This window comes from Staurois parvus, unplaced genomic scaffold, assembly GCF_062004578.1.
Source record: "Staurois parvus isolate SC_StPar_1 unplaced genomic scaffold, SC_StPar_1.0 ptg000133l, whole genome shotgun sequence".
In the NCBI taxonomy this organism is placed as follows: Eukaryota; Metazoa; Chordata; class Amphibia; order Anura; family Ranidae; genus Staurois; species Staurois parvus.
Window position 1 is genome coordinate 13200848 of NW_028317929.1, and position 19119 is coordinate 13219966.

The 19119-nt window shown below is 43.9% G+C and overlaps 1 protein-coding gene across 3 annotated transcripts in view; it reads right to left on the bottom strand.

The window, feature by feature from the left end:
• Positions 1 to 17640, bottom strand: part of ARHGAP26 (Rho GTPase activating protein 26) — a 643079-nt gene extending 625439 nt beyond the window's left edge. For all 3 annotated transcript variants that reach the window (XM_089673029.1, XM_089673028.1, XM_089673027.1), the window contains exon 1: positions 17227 to 17640. In XM_089673029.1, the coding sequence (XP_089529155.1) occupies positions 17227 to 17380 (154 nt within the window). In that variant the 5' untranslated portion in view covers positions 17381 to 17640. The remainder of the gene's footprint in view (positions 1 to 17226) is intronic.
• Between the last annotated feature and the right edge of the window lie 1479 nt (positions 17641 to 19119).

Below are 19119 nucleotides of genomic sequence, written 5' to 3' on the forward strand. Positions count from 1 at the left end.
CCAGTGTCCCCGTCTTATCTGATAAGACATTGTGTGGAGACACTCTGCACATGCTCAGGTTGGTGTGTTGATAGAGAGTTTATTTTTTTTGGAAGAGTGCAGATGATCAGCACAGGGCCAATTAGCACTCTCCAGACAGAGGTCAGGGGTCCTGCATCCACCTACAGGAGAATGAAAACTGCTCCTACAAGATTTAACCAGTGCTCTGCTGAACACTGATAGAAGTCACTAGACTGCTATATACTGCTGATGAGAAAAGGTATTTAGCACTTTATATTTACTAAAGTAATTGCATTTCCATGTTCTGTGGGAGACCAGATAGAGTGAATGCAGGGTCCTTGGTTTAGTAATATGTTAAAGCCTACCCTTTTTGCCAGCGCACGTATGCGTTACATGGCCGGCAAGAGGTTAAGATATGATTTTAACTTATGTTTGTAATTTATCAATTGCATTTCTGTTTTCACCACGTAATCTTATAATATGGTTGATCAAATTCATGAATTAAATCAGTGCTGCTAATCAATGCAAACAAATTGAGAATATTCTGCCCTGACTGATCAACTCTGTTTAAATCAGTTCTGATCACAATTTAAGTGGTTGTAAAGGCTGAAGGTTTTTTACCTTCCCACATTAAGGTAAAAAAAAAAAAAAAAAAAAAAACCTTCTGTGTGCTGCTCCTCTCACAGCCCCCATATATTTAGCTGAGCCCCCTCTCAATCCAGCCATGTGCACGGAAGCCTCGGCTGTCCTGGGTCTCTCTCTCTCTCTATTGGCTGAGACATGGCAGAGGGAGCCATTGGCCCCACTGTTGTCAAACAGTAAGTAAGCCAATGAGAGAGCAGGGGTGGGACCAAGACGCGGCTCTATGTGTCTTATGGATGCATAGAGTGAGCATGCATCAGTGCCCCCATAGCAAGTGACTTGATATGAGGCACTGGTCAAGGGGAGAAGCCAGGAGCGCCAGCAGGGGACCCAAGAAGAGGAGGATCAAGGCTGCTCTGTGCAAAATAATTGCAGAGCAGGCAAGTATGATGTTTTTGTTATTAAAAAAAAAAAATAAAAAACGACGAACCATTAGATACACTTTGAGTCTAAATCCAACAAAAGGGAAATTCTGGTTATTCGATTGATGTGCGATTTGACCAAAACAATCAGATAAATAAAAAATCCTATTGAAGTGGCCTTTATAATAGATTTCTTCCAGGCCAGGAATCTCATTTCTCATGCCGTAGTGAGGAGACTTACTTTTCCTACTGCAGTCTCCATAGCAAAATGGTAGAAATGCTCTGGCTGTTTTATGAAGTCTCCTTAGCTGATGTCTCATAAGACTTGAGAACTGAGGAAAGGGAATGAGGAAGTCATTTCTCTCTATCCAGTATGAGGCCCCTCAATCATGTCCAGTTTGTTGTCTTTAAAATGAGATCATAAAGTTCCTAAAATAAAAGAACACTGGAGAGGAAGTCAGCAAGATGTCAGAGAACGCTCTCCTCCACAATCACAATTTATTTCACATACTGTCAGATTTTAGAAGCTCCTGGTGCCATCACATACAGTATATGCGATCCATTATAGTTCATTAACAGGTGATTAGCAGGAATAAAAAGTTTACCAGCCATGAACTGTTATATAGGTTACAAAATGACTGAACACATGCCTTTCAACACACTTTATTTCCGTTTTTGTTTCTTCAACTTAACTAACCTGACACTTCCTCCTATACTGTAATACAGCATTGTACCTCTATCTCACATACAGATCTTGCAGCAGGCAAATGTAGCTCATTGTTGACAAAAGAATAAAAGAAAATAAAAAAACGCACTATGGATTCAATAAAGTGACACTGTGGCTGTATTAGAAAGTTCTCAGCCAAATTCATGAATGCCATGCAACAGATTTCTTGCCATTTCCAAGATGAGTGACAAATTCAGGCATTTCTTATGTGGGACACTTCAACATTCTGGTGCTATGGGTTCACCAATGCAGATTGCGTTTTGTCCGTTTTGCATTTTTACATGTGTGTTTTTGATTTTTTTTTTTTTTTGCCAACTTGTTGCTGGGCAGATTAAATATGCAAAAGAAACAAAAACAAACGCAAACTGCATTGGTGTGAACCATGCCTAAAATGCATTGAAAACATATTTAAAAAAAAAAAAAACAAAAAAAAAACCACACACGTGTTTCACACATGTTCCCCACTGACACAGCTGAATGTAAAAAAACAAAAAAAAAACAACACACCACAACCACACAACAGCAATAGCAAATTTAGCAAAAAAAGAAAAGAAAAAAAGAAAGAAAAAAGAAAATAAAAAGACGGCATCAAGCTCTTCGGGTCTGGTATGGATATTTAGGGGGGACCGCCACTTTTTTTTATTTTGGCATGGGGGCTCCCCTCAAAATACTAGACCCGAAGGGCTTGGTATGGATTGGGGGCGGACCCTACGAGGTTTTGTTTGCTAAATTTTTAATTGCCGACAATTCTTTTCTTTTTTTTTTTTTCCCAATTCAGCTGTTCCCTGATGAAAGGTAGTGACTCATAGGTTGTTAAGGACGCGGCGACCACCCACTTCTTAGCAACCCATGACAATTACTGACAAATACCAGTACATACTGCATGCCTGAACCACTACTTAATTGCAACGTGCATTTAATTATCTATATCCTTTTGTGAATTGACTTGAATGTCTTTCTATGTGGTATTTACCGAGTGTTTTTGCCATTTTCGGTAAATATCACACACTGCAATAATGAATTGACATTTTCAGTATCCCATGCAATATGTGGTCATGTGACCGACATAACACATGTGATAACTTTTAGTTGCATTGTGCCCAAAGTCGCAGCTCACTGATTGCAATGGAACCCTTTCAAATCTAAGTGACTTAAAGTCGCAGTGACTTTGAAAAGATTCCTGCACTACTCTGATGCGGCTTTGTGCTAGAAAGCGTAAAGTTGCATTAAAGCACATCAAAGTCGCACTCAATTCTTTCCAATTGGCCAACAAAATACACAAAACACATAAAAAATGCATCAAAAACACATGTTCAAACACGCACCACAAAACGAGCCAGAAAAATGTATCAATCACAAAACACATAGGCTTATTAACACAGTCACTAGAACTGCGTGCAGGCAGCCCACATAAGTGAATGAAGACACATAGGCTGTATGGACTCATCCACAGTCAAAACCGTTTATTGTTGTACACAGAATAGGAAAGGGTTAAACTCCATAACAGGATTGTTTTTTGTTACCTGCATTTCGCTGGGGAAATCTACTTCCCGTCCTGGAGATGCAACAGGATACCCCTCCAAAGTGAAAAGAATTCCTATCTCAGAGAGCTGCCATTGGAACAGGTGTCTCCTTTGCAGGACTGTCCCTAACTTCTTGCTTTGGGGACTGTACAATATTGGATTTCAGATCATTCATTGCCTCACTGGTCACAGGACAAACAGAGGGGTGAATCTCCCCTGGGGAAACAGACAGCATCAGAAAACAGGCGTTGGGGAGGAGGGGGGGGGTCTAAGCCCTCACCGTTCTATTGTGTCCATTATTATTATACAGGATTTATATAGCGCCAACAGTTTGCTCAGCGCTTTACAATATAACGGGAGACAATACAGCAACAATACAGGAGGGTTAGGAGGGTCCTGCTCCTTGGAGTTTACAATCTAGGACATCATTTTTGTTTTGGATAAAGTCAAAAAAAAAAAAAAGTTTTTTTTATCAAAGTAATTAATCAGTATCACAACCCAGGCAGTGAGCATAGTAAGGGCTCCTGCACACAGCTGTATATTAGGGGAATGGCTGTACAGATTAATCTGCTGCGGTGCCTGAGAGCCAAAGCTTCAGTGTATTCACCTGGAATACAAAAGAGAACGCTGTGTATGGATAAGCGCAAGTAAACCCTGGCACTCAGGTTTATAAGCACAGGCAGATTTAAAACAAAAAAAAAAAAAAAAAATTTAAAGAATTTTACATTTTTAAAAATATGCCCACATATGTGCATTTGTAAACACCAGTGTCAGAATGTACATAGATGTACATTAGATGTACATAGCCACATTCTGTGTCTCTTGTAATAACTGGGGGGGGAAATGTATATGCTGCAATTGTGACTCCTGGGTGTCACAGCAAGTTTATTTTAGAGTGCACTGGACAGGTTGAACTGAACTGTGCTTGAGTTTGATTGTACCCGCTGGACTAGAAGGAAGTGTTCCCGGGCACACTTACATTATCACCTATGCCAACCAGACCGCAGTCCACAGTCATCTTTAGAAAGTTGTTCTCTGGCACAGTCTGAATTCACACTGAAGCAAAACTGTAGTGGATCACAAGTGAACCATGCCAAGGACTACCTCTAAGTGGTCCTGGACATGGTACTCATAACAAGTATATAAAAGTCAATTTTTTTCTGTTTTATCTAGAGGCAAGCTTTTAATAAGGCCTACCTGTAGGTACCGTAAATAGCTCTTAAACATGCACCGTTTAGGAGATATTTACCTTTGCAGTGCCAGTGATTTCACCGGCTCACTGCTCTCTCAATGGACGGCGTGCCATCCATTGAGAGAGCCATGCCACTGCCAAAACTCCCGCACACATACATGGGAGTGCCGTCATCACGGCCTTAGGCCATCAACCTGAAAGGAAGACTGGGTGAAGATGGAAGCCTCGGGGGAGCCGTGACCATGCTCAGCTGGAGGGCTTTGTTTTCAGGTAAGTCTTTCATAGGGTACTAGCATGTGATGCTTACTAACACATTATGCTCTTCACTTGCAGGAAGAAGATTTTTATCATTTGTTTTTTTCACAGTTTACTACTGCTTTAACCAATCTCAGATTCGTGGTTCTGAACACCCACACTACACAAATGAACCGGACCAAAAGGCGAATTGTGCCCGGGACCAGTTAAAAATACCATTGTTCATGCACCCTTAGGGCTCGTTCACACTTGACTAATTTCTAACGCTTGCCAAATGCCCCTATAGCATTTGACAGGCATTAGACAGGTGTTTGGGAAGCATTTTTTTAACACTCCCCAAATGCCCTATGCGCATTTATGAGGCGTTTGCCAAGTGTTAGAACTGCACCACAAACACCTATAATGAAGTTTAATTGTATTAACGCTCCGCGAACACCCTGCAAACGCCTGCCAGGAGTGTCACCATAGACTTGAATGGGAGGCTTCAACTCCTGACTGGACATGAGGCATCAATTTTGCCACAACGCTAACGCTTCAGTGTGAACAGCACTGTGTGCTGCCATGTGTAGAATTTTCATAGGCATTTGGGAAGCGTTTTTAAATGCTCCTCAAAAGCCTGTCTAACGCCTGCTAATAAAGCTAGTGTGAAGGTAGCCTTAGGGTGTACTTACACTTGGGCCAGTTAAACTGAATTGCGTCTGAATTTGATTATCCCTCCTCTCCACTCCTCCCCTGGTTTGCAGACTGGATCGTTAGGACGTATTCCCAGGAACACTCTCCTACTAACCAGACCAGCATCCATGCTTAACAACGCAGTTCTATATGGAAAGAACTGTGCTCTGGCAGGGTTTGCACTCACACTGCAGCAATTGGAAAAACAAACTGGTCCAAGGGGCTGACCTGCACCCAGAGTCCGTTAACAATGCCAGTGTGAGTGCACCCTGACTCTGTATGGATGTACACTTAAAACACGGCCATGTACAAGAGCCCTTGCTGTTCAGAACATTATCATCTGGATACGGTTTAGCAAATCCACTTGACAACCATCACAGCTAAGCAGGCAAATATAAAACACATAATACACCCCAATAAAGCACGGTGCAGTATAGAATACATACTAATTTGGGTGCTGGGTCAGGGGCGGACTGACAACTCATGGGGCCCCCAGGCAATAGGGATCATGGGGCCCCTGTGTCCTCATCCACACTCAAACTCCCCAAAAAAAAAAAGCCTATAAAAAAGGTACTAGGGGCATCTCGTGGGGCCCCCGGGCAGTGCCCGAGTACCCGAATGGTCAGTCCGCCCCTGTGCTGGGTTAATATGCTCAGAGAAGAGCATAGAACTAAAAGGGGAGGAATCGTCACAGAATATATTCGGCTTTTAATACATTTACACTGTAACTCCAGGCACTTGGGGCTGTGCTGTGTAGCTGATTCACCAATCTAGGAGTTATTTTTAAACATTCAGATGCATCAAGCCTACAGAATAACCATTTAATACCAGGATTCTGCTGCAGATAAGACAGCCTGATCATAGCTCATATCCACCAGCATTTTCAGGCTATGGCATTCCTGCCTGTAAACATGACAAGGCATCACTGATGGCTCAACCCCTCTATGGGCTCAAGCCACTCAAATGTAGGAGCTACATATATTGCATTGTGTATCCTATCTAATAAGGATTTCATCTGCATAATGTTCACATTTCAGATCTAACTATTGCCAAGACATGAGATCATTTTGTATTTTGCATCAACCTGCTATTCAGCTATTATTTCTCACAGATCCATATTTCATCTTTTGAATTATTTGTTCACGGTCTCTTTTCATGTTCTAATGTGACAGCACCACAGAACCTTAGAGCCTACACATGGCTTACTTTCTATATTGCTGACTGCTGAATGGCACAGCAGGGAAGGTCAGTGTGCTGGGGGGAGCAGACATTAAAGAGACTTTGCTGCTTTGGCATTCAGAGCAAAGTAACAGTCTCTTTAAAGCCAGTCTCGCTTATCTTCCATTCCCACACACCTTTGTTGTTCTATCAGATGTAAAATTGACCGATTCCAAATGTGCGGGTCCATATGTTAACATATCATCTCCTCACTGCCCATCAAATTCCTCTGAAAAACAATCCAACCATGGATCACTTTGCAGAGACCCGGCAGACCTTGTCGCATGTGTAAATGAGTCCTTACTTTGACCATTCACCATGGGAAAAACATAGGTGCACTGTAAAAGAAACCCATACTAAAAGAAATGTGAGCGGACATTACTGAGCTTCTAAAAATGCAAGTCGCCTGGCTGTTTCTGCCATTAAAGTAGAATTCCAGAAAATACCAAACTAATCTTAAAAATGCTCCCTCTCCCATCCTAACACCTATTCTGATTACCCTGTAAGAAAGGTCTAAATACTTACCTATTTTCAGGTCGTTCCGTTCTGGTCATGCGATATCCCCTGTGTCAGCCAGCACCGGCTGAAGGGGAGAAGAGAGAGCACTTGACAATGGTTGGTATAGCCTGGAGCAGTGAAATCATCCATAGCATTAATGGCCCATCTGTTGTTGATGCTCCCTCCTCTCCCTTGCAGCATCTGCTGGCTGACACAAGGGGAGCCAGGTCACATGAATGGACAGGAGTGAGCTGAAATGGGCAGCACAGTGGCTAAACTTCCAACTGGCAGTACTAGGGTCGTTGGTTTGAATCCCAACCACGGCACCACCTGCCTGGAGTTTGCATGCTCTCCCTGTATCAATGTGGGTTTCCCTCTGGGTACTCCGGTTTACTCCCACACTCCAAAGACACGCTGGTAGGTTAACTGGCTCCTGTTTAAATTGGCCCTAGTATGTGTATGTATGAATGTGAGTTAGGGACCTTAGATTGTACGCCCCTTGAGGGTTAGGGACTGATGTGAATGTACAATATATATGTAAAGTGCTGCGTAAATTGACAGTGCTATATAAGTACCTGTAATAAAATATACAGATTATTCTTACACAGATTAGTCAATATAGGTAATAGGAGTGGGAAGGGAGCATTTTAAGATTAGTTAGGTATGTCCTGCAATTCTACTCTAAAGCTGTAAAAAGAAAAAAAAAAAAAAAAAAAAAAATCAATGCAAACAAGCACTCTCCTTATTATATACATGCTATGTTTCTTCTCCAATAAAACAAACTTACCTGCCTGTTCACAACAGTCGATTGTGCACTTAGCTGCGCATGTGCACCTTAAAGTGGTCATGAAGGCTGAAGGTATTTTAACTTTATGCATTCTGTCTGTGTTCTGCTCCCCCCATGGCCCCCTAATACTAACCTGAGCCACCTCTCAATCCAGCAATGTGCACGGGAACCTCAACTGTCCCAGGTCTCCCTCACATCACTGGCTGAGACACAGCAGCCATTGGCTCCCACTGCTGTCCATCACAGCCAGTGAGCCAATGAGGAGAGAGCGAGGGGTGGGACAAGCTACAGCTCTATGTATCTTATGGACGCATAGAGCGGTGTTCGGGAGCGAGAACGCACCAGTGCCCCCACAGCAAGCGGTTTGCTATCGGGGGGGCATTGGTCAAGGGGGAGGAGCCAGGAGTGCCAGTGGGGGACTTGAGGAGAGAACTGGTGCTGCTGTGTACAAAATCACTGCACAGAACAGGTAAGTATAACATTTTTAAAAAAAAAAAAAAAAGGTTTAGAAAAACTGAACCTTTAGAATCACTTTAATGTAGCTTGACAGATTCACTGTAAGAAAGAATAAACTCCCATGCACCTGCACAGCAGTTACTTCATTCCAGCCAGGCCAAGTAAGATGACAGAAGATCCTGAACCTGGAAGAAGACCAACATGAAGATGTTAGACCCAGCAAGGGAGCGAGAGGGGAGGAGTTCAGTTCCACTTTAATACACAGAGTCAAAAACATGGAACAAGCTTGCAGATATATGAAGGTCAGTGGCTCAAGACCTCCAAATCAGACCAAGACTCAGAATGTGCTAAAGCCATTAATATAAGAGCAAGGGAGCTAGTATTTTTAGAAGACGAAGACAGAAATCAGTCTTCTTTAAAGGGCGACACCAGTGTGAACCTTGATGAACTGACTGCTACATTAAAAAAAAAAAAAAAAAAAAAAAAAAAAGGGAAAAGAAACCCACAAAAATACATAAAATAGAAACATGGTAAATCCAGCATGTCCAACCAGAAAGAGTAAGACCACATGTACACATGAACTTACCTAGTGGTTAAGCTCTCCTGGCAGCAGAAAAAAAAACCGCTAAAACGTGGCAAGACGTGCTACGTTTAGCGCTTTAGTCATTTGATTGGCCAGAGTATTTTCCACTGACATGGATAAACACCCAAAACACAGCTAGCGTTTAGCCACGTTTCCACGTGTTTTTTTGCCCAAAACATTCCTCTCCTGAACCTGATTATTCTGCATTCAGAAGAGGAACGTTTAACTGCCCCTAAACTCTGATAAAAGCCTAGGTGTACATGGACACCTAGGCTTATTGAGTTGAGTTCAGGGGCTTTGGCAAAAAAAAAAAAAAACGCGCCAAAATGCTCCTAAACTCACGATTAGGAACAGCAGTATACATGAGACCTAAGTTATTAAATTTCACAAACAGCACAGTAATGAAAATATCCCATACATTACACTCTAGATATCGGACCAATACTTCTTCCACAAGTAGTGAACATAAAGTGTAGCTCAGGCATCCCATTATACTCAATATTTAGATGGAAATAAATGATCTGTAGATACAAGCACAATACTGTAAATCTCTAAAAAGAAAAACCCAGCCAAAATAATACATGAACACACCAGGGCAGGGGCGGACTGACCATTTGGAAACTCAGGCACTGCCTGAGGGCCAGGGGACACTAGGGGGCCCCATGAGATGCCCCTGGTACCTTTTTCATAGGCTTTTTTTGCGTTTTGGCAGGGACACAGGGGCCCCATGATCCCCTATTGCTCAGGGGCCCCATGAGTTGTCAGTCCGCCCCTGCACCAGGGATACCTGCCATCACAAGTGGCTTTATATTATTGCAGGTACTTGTATAGCTCCATACTTATATACATTCAGATCAGTTCCTAACCCTCAAGGGGCTTACAAATCTAAGGTCCCTAACTTAGATCCATACATATACATACTAGGGCCAATTTAGACAGGAGCCAATTAACCTACCAGCATGGCTTTTTGAGTGTAGGAGGAAACTGGAGTACCTGGAGGAAACCCACACAGGCACAGGGAGAACATGCAAACTCCAGGCAGGTGGTTGGGATTCAAACCAACGACCCTAGTACTGCCAGAAGGAAGTGCTATCCATTTAGCCACTGTGCTGCCCAATATCATTCAACACTGCTTCCATCCTTCACGTGTCATACAGTAGTTACTATGTCAATTGAAAGACAAAATGTATATACCATCAGTTTGACAGACACTGTACAGCACAATGTAACCCTGCATAGGGTAAGGCTACAGTTTACAGCAATCAGTGATATGACTACAGCACATTGTAACCCTGTATAGGACAGTAGTACACAGTGATCAGTTATATGACATCATTATATTGTAATCCTGCACGAAAGGACTACAGTGACTGCAATCAGTTTTATGAGTACAACACACAGTAATCCTGCACAGGAATAAATTACACTGACAGCAATCAGTTAATGGAGTACATCACTTTATAACCTTGCACAGGGAGAGACAATAGCACACAATAATCACTAGAATCTAGTCATTAGATGATTACAGCACACCGTAATCCCGAACAGGACAGAAAAACCGTGCCCAGCAATTCAGTTATATGACAACAGTACACCATGAAGTCTAGTACACACGATCAGAAAATCATACGAAAAATACCACTTTCTAAGAGATCATACAATATTCTGATCATTAGTACGCAGCTTTCATCCAAAATTGCTCAAAGGGCCAAGCACAAAAATTTCTCGTATGATACAAGATTGTACAATTTTCATTTAATCACTACAGTTTTCATCTGAAAATAAAATACAAATACAATACATCACTTCCAAATTTTTATAACTTTATTAACCTCTTCAATTTTTAATATGAGACTAGCATGCAAAAAAATAAAAACAATGGATGATTACTCGTCCAATAGTCTCATCGTGGGGCATAATCCTGCAAAGGAAAGGACTACAGAGCACAGCAATTATATGACTACAGCCCACTAACTCTACGCAGCAAAGTACTACAATGTGAGGCAATCCATTATATGACTGCAGCAGATTATAAACTTGCAAATGACATGACTACAGTACATGGCAATCAGTTTTATGACTGCAGCGCTCTGTAACTCGCAAAGGAAAGAGCACAGTGACAGCAATCAGTTATAGGACTACAGCACACACTAACCCTGGACAGGAAGGCAGTACAGTGACAGCAATCAGTTATAGAACTACAGGACACTGTAACCCTGGACAGGAAGGCAGTACAGTGACAGCATTCAGTTATAGAACTACAGCACACACTAACCCTGGACAGGAAGGCAGTACAGTGACAGCAATCAGTTATAGAACTACAGGACACTGTAACCCTGGACAGGAAGGCAGTACAGTGACAGCATTCAGTTATAGGACTACAGGACACTGTAACCCTGGACAGAAAGGCAGTACAGTGACAGCATTCAGTTATAGGACTACAGCACACACTAACCCTGGACAGGAAGGCAGTACAGTGACAGCATTCAGTTATAGAACTACAGCACACACTAACCCTGGACAGGAAGGCAGTACAGCGACAGCATCCAATTATAGGACCACAGCACACTGTAACCCTGGACAGGAAGGCAGTACAGTGACAGCAATCAGTTATAGGACTACAGCACACACTAACCCTGGACAGGAAGGCAGTATAGTGACAGCATCCAATTATAGGACCACAGCACACTGTAACCCTGGACAGGAAGGCAGTACAGCGACAGCATTCAGTTATAGAACTACAGGACACTGTAAACCTGGACAGGAAGGCAATACAGTGACAGCAATCAGTTATAGGACTACAGGATACTGTAACCCTGGACAGAAAGGCAGTACAGTGACAGCATTCAGTTATAGAACTACAGCACACAGTAACCCTGGACAGGAAGGCAATACAGTGACAGCAATCAGTTATAGAACTACAGCACACACTAACCCTGGACAGGAAGGCAATACAGTGACAGCATCCAATTATAGGACCACAGCACACTGTAACCCTGGACAGGAAGGCAGTACAGTGACAGCATTTAGTTATAGGACTACAGGACACTGTATCCCCGGACAGAAAGGCAGTACAGTGACAGCATTCAGTTATAGGACTACAGGACACTGTAACCCTGGACAGGAAGGCAGTACAGTGACAGCATTCAGTTATAGGACTACAGGACACTGTAACCCTGGACAGGAAGGCAGTACAGTGACAGCATCCAATTATAGGACCACAGCACACTGTAACTCTGGACAGGAAGGCAGTACAGTGACAGCAATCAGTTATAGAACTACAGGACACTGTAACCCTGGACAGGAAGGCAGTACAGTGACAGCATTCAGTTATAGGACTACAGGACACTGTAACCCTGGACAGGAAGGCAGTACAGTGACAGCAATCAGTTATAGGACCACAGCACACTGTAACCCTGGACAGGAAGGCAGTACAGTGACAGCATTCAATTATAGGACCACAGCACACTGTAACCCTGGACAGGAAGGCAGTACAGTGACAGCAATCAGTTATAGAACCACAGGACACTGTAACCCTGGACAGGAAGGCAGTACAGTGACAGCATTCAGTTATAGGACTACAGGACACTGTAACCCTGGACAGGAAGGCAGTACAGTGACAGCAATCAGTTATAGGACCACAGCACACTGTAACCCTGGACAGGAAGGCAGTACAGTGACAGCAATCAGTTATAGAACCACAGGACACTGTAACCCTGGACAGGAAGGCAGTACAGTGACAGCATTCAGTTATAGGACTACAGGACACTGTAACCCTGCATAAGAAATGACTACAGTGCACAGCCATCAGTTAAATCACTACAAACACACCCTGCACAGGACAGAACTAAGGTATACATCAAATCAGTTATATGACTATAGCACATTGTAATCCTGCACATGAATGGAGTACAATACATAGCAATCAGCTATGTGACTACAGCACACTAATCTGGAAAGGAAAGGATAACAGTAACAGCAATCAGTTATCTGACTACAGCACCCTGGAACCCTGCACAGGACAGAACTACAGTATACATCAGTTATATGACTATGGCACACTGTACTACTGCACAGGAAATGAGTACAATACACAGCAATCAGCTATGTGACTACAGCACACTGTAATCTGCAAAGGAAAGCTCTACAGTAAATGGTAATCACTATATGAATACAACACACTGTAACCTTTCAGAGGGCAGGACAACAGTGCACAGAAATCTGTTATGTCACTACAGCACACTGTAATCCTGAACAGAAAAGGACCTCCGTTATCTGACTACAGCACCCGAGAATCCCGCACAGGACAGATCTACAGTACACAGCAATCAGTTATCTAACTTCAGCACACTGTAAGCTTGCATAGGACAGCAATCAGTTATCTGACTACAGCACATTATATTAACCCTGCACAGGCAGGACTATGGTATATAGCAATCAGATATCGGACTACAGCACATTGTAACCCTGCACAGGCAGGACTATGGTATATAGCAATCAGATATCTGACTACAGCACATTGTAACCCTGCACAGGCAGGACTATGATACAATTCAGCAATCAGATATCTTACTACAGTACATTCTAACCCTGCACAGGCAGGACTATGGTACAATTCAGCAATCAGATATCTGACTACAGCACATTAACACCTTGAGCAGGACAGGGCTACAGTATACAGCAATCTGGAATGTGACTACAGCACATTGTAACCCTGCATAGGTCAGGACTAGAATGCACAACAATCAGTTATCTGACTACTGCATACCTGCAGAGATAAAAGTGCAGTTTATAGAAATCATGCATTTAGCACACTGTAATCCTGCACAGGAAATTACAACATTATACAGCAATCAGTTGAATGACTAGATTACTTAGCAACACTGCATAGGACAGGGCTACAGTGAACAGCAATCACGTATCTAACTACAGCACACTGTAAGCTTGCATAGACAGGACTACAGCAGAAAACATCAGTTATCTGATCACAGCACACTATGCCTTGCAAAGGACAGAACTATAGTGCACAGCAAACTGTTTTCTGACTACAGCACACTGTAATCCTGCACGGGAAAGGCATACAATGCACAGCAATCAGCTGACTACAGCACACTGTAATCTGCAAAGGAAAGGAGTACTGTACACAACACAATGTAAACCTACTCATGTCAGGACGATACAGCAATCAGTTATACGACTACAGCACACTGTTTCCCCACATAAGACAGGACTACAGTGCACATCCATCATTTATTGGACTACAGCACTAAATAAATCCTGCACAAGAAAGGAATACAGTATAAGCAATCAGTATGTAGGACTACAACACATTGGGGTTAATTTACTAAAGCTGGATCACTCAGAATCTGGTGCAGCTGTGCATGGTAACCAATCAGCTTCTAACCTGTTTGTTCAATTAAGCATTCGCAATAAAACCTGGAAGCTGATTGGCTTCCATGCAGAAGTGCACGATTCTGAGTGAACCATCTTTAGTAAATAAACCCCAGTGTAAGCTTGCACAGGATGGGGCTAAAGTGGACAGCAGTTATTTGGCTACACCACATTGTAATTCTGCACAGGACTACGATACACAGCAATTAGTTATATGGCTACAACACACTGTTATCCTGCAAAGAACAGGAGTACAGTGCACAGCAATCATTATCTGACTGCAGCACATTGGAATCCTGCATTACAGTGAACAGCAATCAGTTATGTGGATACAGCTCTGCACAGGAAAGGAGTACAGTACAGGCAATCAGTTATATGACTACAGAACATTGTAATCCTGCACAGGAAAGGAGTACAGTACAGGCAATCAGCTGACTACCGCACATTTTACTCCTACACAGCACGGGACCAGAGTACACAGCAATCAATGATATGACTACAGCACACTGTTGACAAACAGCGCACAACAATCTTTTGTATGACTACAGCACTCTAATCCTGCATGGAACAGAGCAACAGTACTCATCTGACTACAGCACACTGTAAGCCTCCATAGGACAGTTGTACGACTACTGCACATTGTAATCCTGCACAGCACAGGAATACAGTATGCAATCAATTATATGACTACAGCACTCTGTAATCCTGCATGGAACAAGGCAACATAACACAGCAGTTATCGGACTACAGCACACTGTAAGCTTGCAAAGGACCATTATATGACTACAGGACACTGCAAGCTTGTAAAAATGACAGCACTACAGTGGGCAGCATTAGTTATAGGACTACAACACACTATACCCCTGTGTAGGGCAGCAGTACAGTGTGCCGTAATCAGCTGACTAAAACACATTGTAATTTGCAAAAGATAAAGAAAAGCCAACAGTGACAGCAATCAGTTATATGACTACAGCACACTTTAATCCTACATAGTACATGACAACAGTGCACAGCAATTAGTTATATGACTACAGTACATAGTAACTCTGCAAAAGAAGGAACTACAGTGCACAGCAATCAGTTATGTCACTACAACACACTGTAACAATGAACAGAAAAGGATCTCAATGAGCAGCAAGTAGTGCTCTAACTACAGCACCCCAGAACGCTGCACATGACAGGACTACAGTACACAGCAATCAGTGATCTGTCTACTGCACACTGTAAGATTGCATTGGACAGGACTAGAGAACACATCAATCAGTTATCTGACTGCAGCACCTGAGAACTCAGCACAGCACAGGACTACAGCAATCAGTGATCTGTCTACAGCACACTGTAAGCTTACATTGGACAGTTATATAACTACATCACATTGTAATCCTGCAAAGTAAATGACTACAGCACACAATCAGTTATCTGATGTTACCCTGCATAGGACAAGACTACAGTGGACAGAAATCAGTGATCTGTCTACAGCCCACTGTAAACTTACATTGGACAGTTATATGACTACATCACACTGTAATCCTACAAAGTAAATGACTACAGCACACAATCAGTTATCTGACTACAGCACAGTGTTACCCTGTACAAGACAGGACTACAGTGGTCAGCACTCTGAAGAGATCTGACTGTAAGCCTTCATAGGAGAGGACTACAGTGGACAGCAATCAGTGATCTGACTACAGCACAGTGTTACCTTGTATAGGACAAAACTATAGTGGCTAGTGATATCACTACAGCACACTGTAATTCTGCACAGGAAGGGTGTACAGCACAGGCAATCAGCTGATTACATCACACTGTAACCCTGGACACGACTACAGTGCACAGCAATCAGTTACCTATATGACTACAGCACACTGTAAGCCTACACATGACAAACCTGGAGGACTCAGCAATCAGTTATAAAACTACAACACAGCGTTTCCCTGCATAGGACAGTACTACAGTAATAGCACCCAGCATAGCACAGGAGTACAGTGGCCAGCGCTCAGTCATCTGACTACAGCACAGCGTCCCCCCGCATAGGACAGGTGAACAGTGGCCAGCGCTCAGTCATCTGACTACAGCACAGCGTCGTCCCCCACACACACGACAGGGGTACAGTGGTCTGCGCTCAGTCATCTGACTACAGCACAGCGCCTCCCCCGCACAGGACAACAGTGGTCTGTGCTCAGTCATCTGACTACAGCACAGCGTCCCCCCGCACAGGACAGGGGTGCAGTGGCCAGCGCTCAGTCATCTGACTACAGCACAGTGTCCCCCCACACAGGGGTACAGTGGTCTGCGCTCAGTCATCCGACCACAGCACAGCGTCCCCCCGCACTGGACAGGGGTACAGTGGTCTGCGCTCAGTCATCCGACTACAGCACAGCGTCCCCCCTGCACAGGACAGGGGTACAGTGGTCTGCGCTCAGTCATCCGACTACAGCACAGCGTCCCCCCGCACTGGACAGGGGTACAGTGGTCTGCGCTCAGTCATCCGACTACAGCACAGCGTCCCCCCTGCACAGGACAGGGGTACAGTGGTCTGCGCTCAGTCATCCGACTACAGCACAGCGTCCCCCCTGCACAGGACAGGGGTACAGTGGTCTGCACTCAGTCATCTATAAGACAGGTGGCTGAGGCTGTGTTGTGGAGCTCTTCCAGTGTCTCAGCGCTCGGTTCTCTCAGTTGCAGTGATATATAGGAAATGCTGTGTAATGTTGGTTTTGGCTCTCCCTGGCACTGACACCCTGCACTGATCTGACTGACTGGCTGGCTGTCACGGTTTAGTTCCCACACCTGGCCAGCCTTGTGATAAGACACTGCTAGGACTGTGCTAGCCTTTCCTGTCATTATTCCATGACTGATGACTGGCAATCCATCGCCGGTTCCCAGAGGCACTCTGCCCCACCCCCGTACCCACACTTACTCTTGTGTGCTGCCACCAGTGATTTGCCATCCTTGATAAGCTCTTTAATGAACTTGTTGGTCTTCTCCAGCTCGGTTTCATGGGATTTCAGCCTCTCCCTGAACTGCGGGCTATCCAGATAGCAGTCACTGAACTCCAGCGGAGGCAATCCCATGGTCTGCTGTTACTGCAGAGCAATGGAAGGACGCGATCAGAAAATGTTGTCAGTGCGCTCAGATCCCAGCCTGGAGGAAGGCGCGGAGCTCAGGACATGACGGCAACACAGCGGACGAGAGGCGCTCATTGAAAGTTTCCACGCACAGGCAGCAGCTGGAGTGTGATGATGATGTCACTCGGGCTGTGATGGCATCCGGCTCCGAGTTCTCTCATTGGAGGCTCGGGGAAATGAGGAGCAGAGCGGGCCTCTCACATAAGGCCCTGTGATCTCATACTGGCTGGCCGCCGCCTCCCACCGTGCTCCAACCAGACACCGCCCACCCCGAGCTCTGCCCAATCACTTCCCTCCGAGCTCTATCCAAACACCGCCCACCACGAGCTCTGCCCAATCAGCCCCCGCTGAGCTCTGCCCCAACACCTCCCACCTTGAGCTCTGACCAGCCTTCTCTGGACGCTGAGAAACACACATCACCGGCATCCCTCCGGCTATGGACGTTAACCACTGCATGACTGGATGGCTGTGCTATGAATCCTACAATCTGTCCATGGGCAGTCTGCTCACCAGAGGGCCCAGCTACCTATCACAAACCAGTTTTCATAACCACTGACCTCCGGAAAGCTTTACCTCCTTCACGACCCTGCGATGTTTTACTCTTCCAACCAGTCCATCCCCCACAGTTACTACCTTTTGTACCACTAGCCCCTCCCTCCTAGATTGTAAGCTCCAAGGATCAGGGCCCTCCTAACCCTCCTGTATTGTTGCTGTATTGTCTCCCTTTACATTGTAAAGCGCTGAGCAAACTGTTGGCGCTATATAAATCCTGTATAATAATAATAATAATGTTTGCTGTTAAGCAGTGCGCTACTTTAACTGGCAATTGCGCGGTCATGCAATGCTGTCACCAAATGAAATTTAGATTTTTTTTCACGCAGAGCTTTCTTTTGGTGGCACTGAACCACTACTGTTATATAAACAAAAAAAAACCCACATTTTTGAAAAAAAAAAAATTTTTCTTCATTTCTGTTATAACATTTTGCAAACATATAACGTTTTTTTCATAAATTTAGGCCAAAATGTATTCTGCTACATTTGTTTGGTAGAAAATAACCCAAACTGGTGCATAATATATAGTTTGCATGAAAGCTATGGGGTCCACAAACTATGGAATATATGTCAGTATGTAAAAATAAATACATTTTTAAACTTTGTTTCCTTTTTTAATTCGTTACTATTTTTTACATACTGTCAACAGAGTAGTTCAGTGTCACCATAATGACACAAATTCTCTGGGGAGGGGGGTGATCAGGGATTTTTTTGACACTATTATTGCTTACAACAGTGATGATCAATCACTATTATAAGCAATAGTTTTAGCTGTCATGAACAGCTTACATTCTTGACAGCTTGCTTACTATTGTGATGCTGTGGTTGCCTACAGCTGATCACATGGCACAAGGTGCCAGGTACCATGTGATAGTAGTGGACCAATCACAGCCTTCCATTCATGGCACTTTTGCTTATATTGTAATCAATGTGATCTCACCAAGAGACATGATCCGCTTTGTCCACCAGACACACTGGTCACGGGATTGGGGTGCACCAGTACACATGTGCACTGTGACAGATATGTCGCGGTGTCTGCATCTACCGCCCACTTGCAGTAAATGTACTGGGGGCGGGCAGCAAGTGGTTAATAAATAGACTTGCAGCTGTAGAGAATGATAAGCAATTGCAGG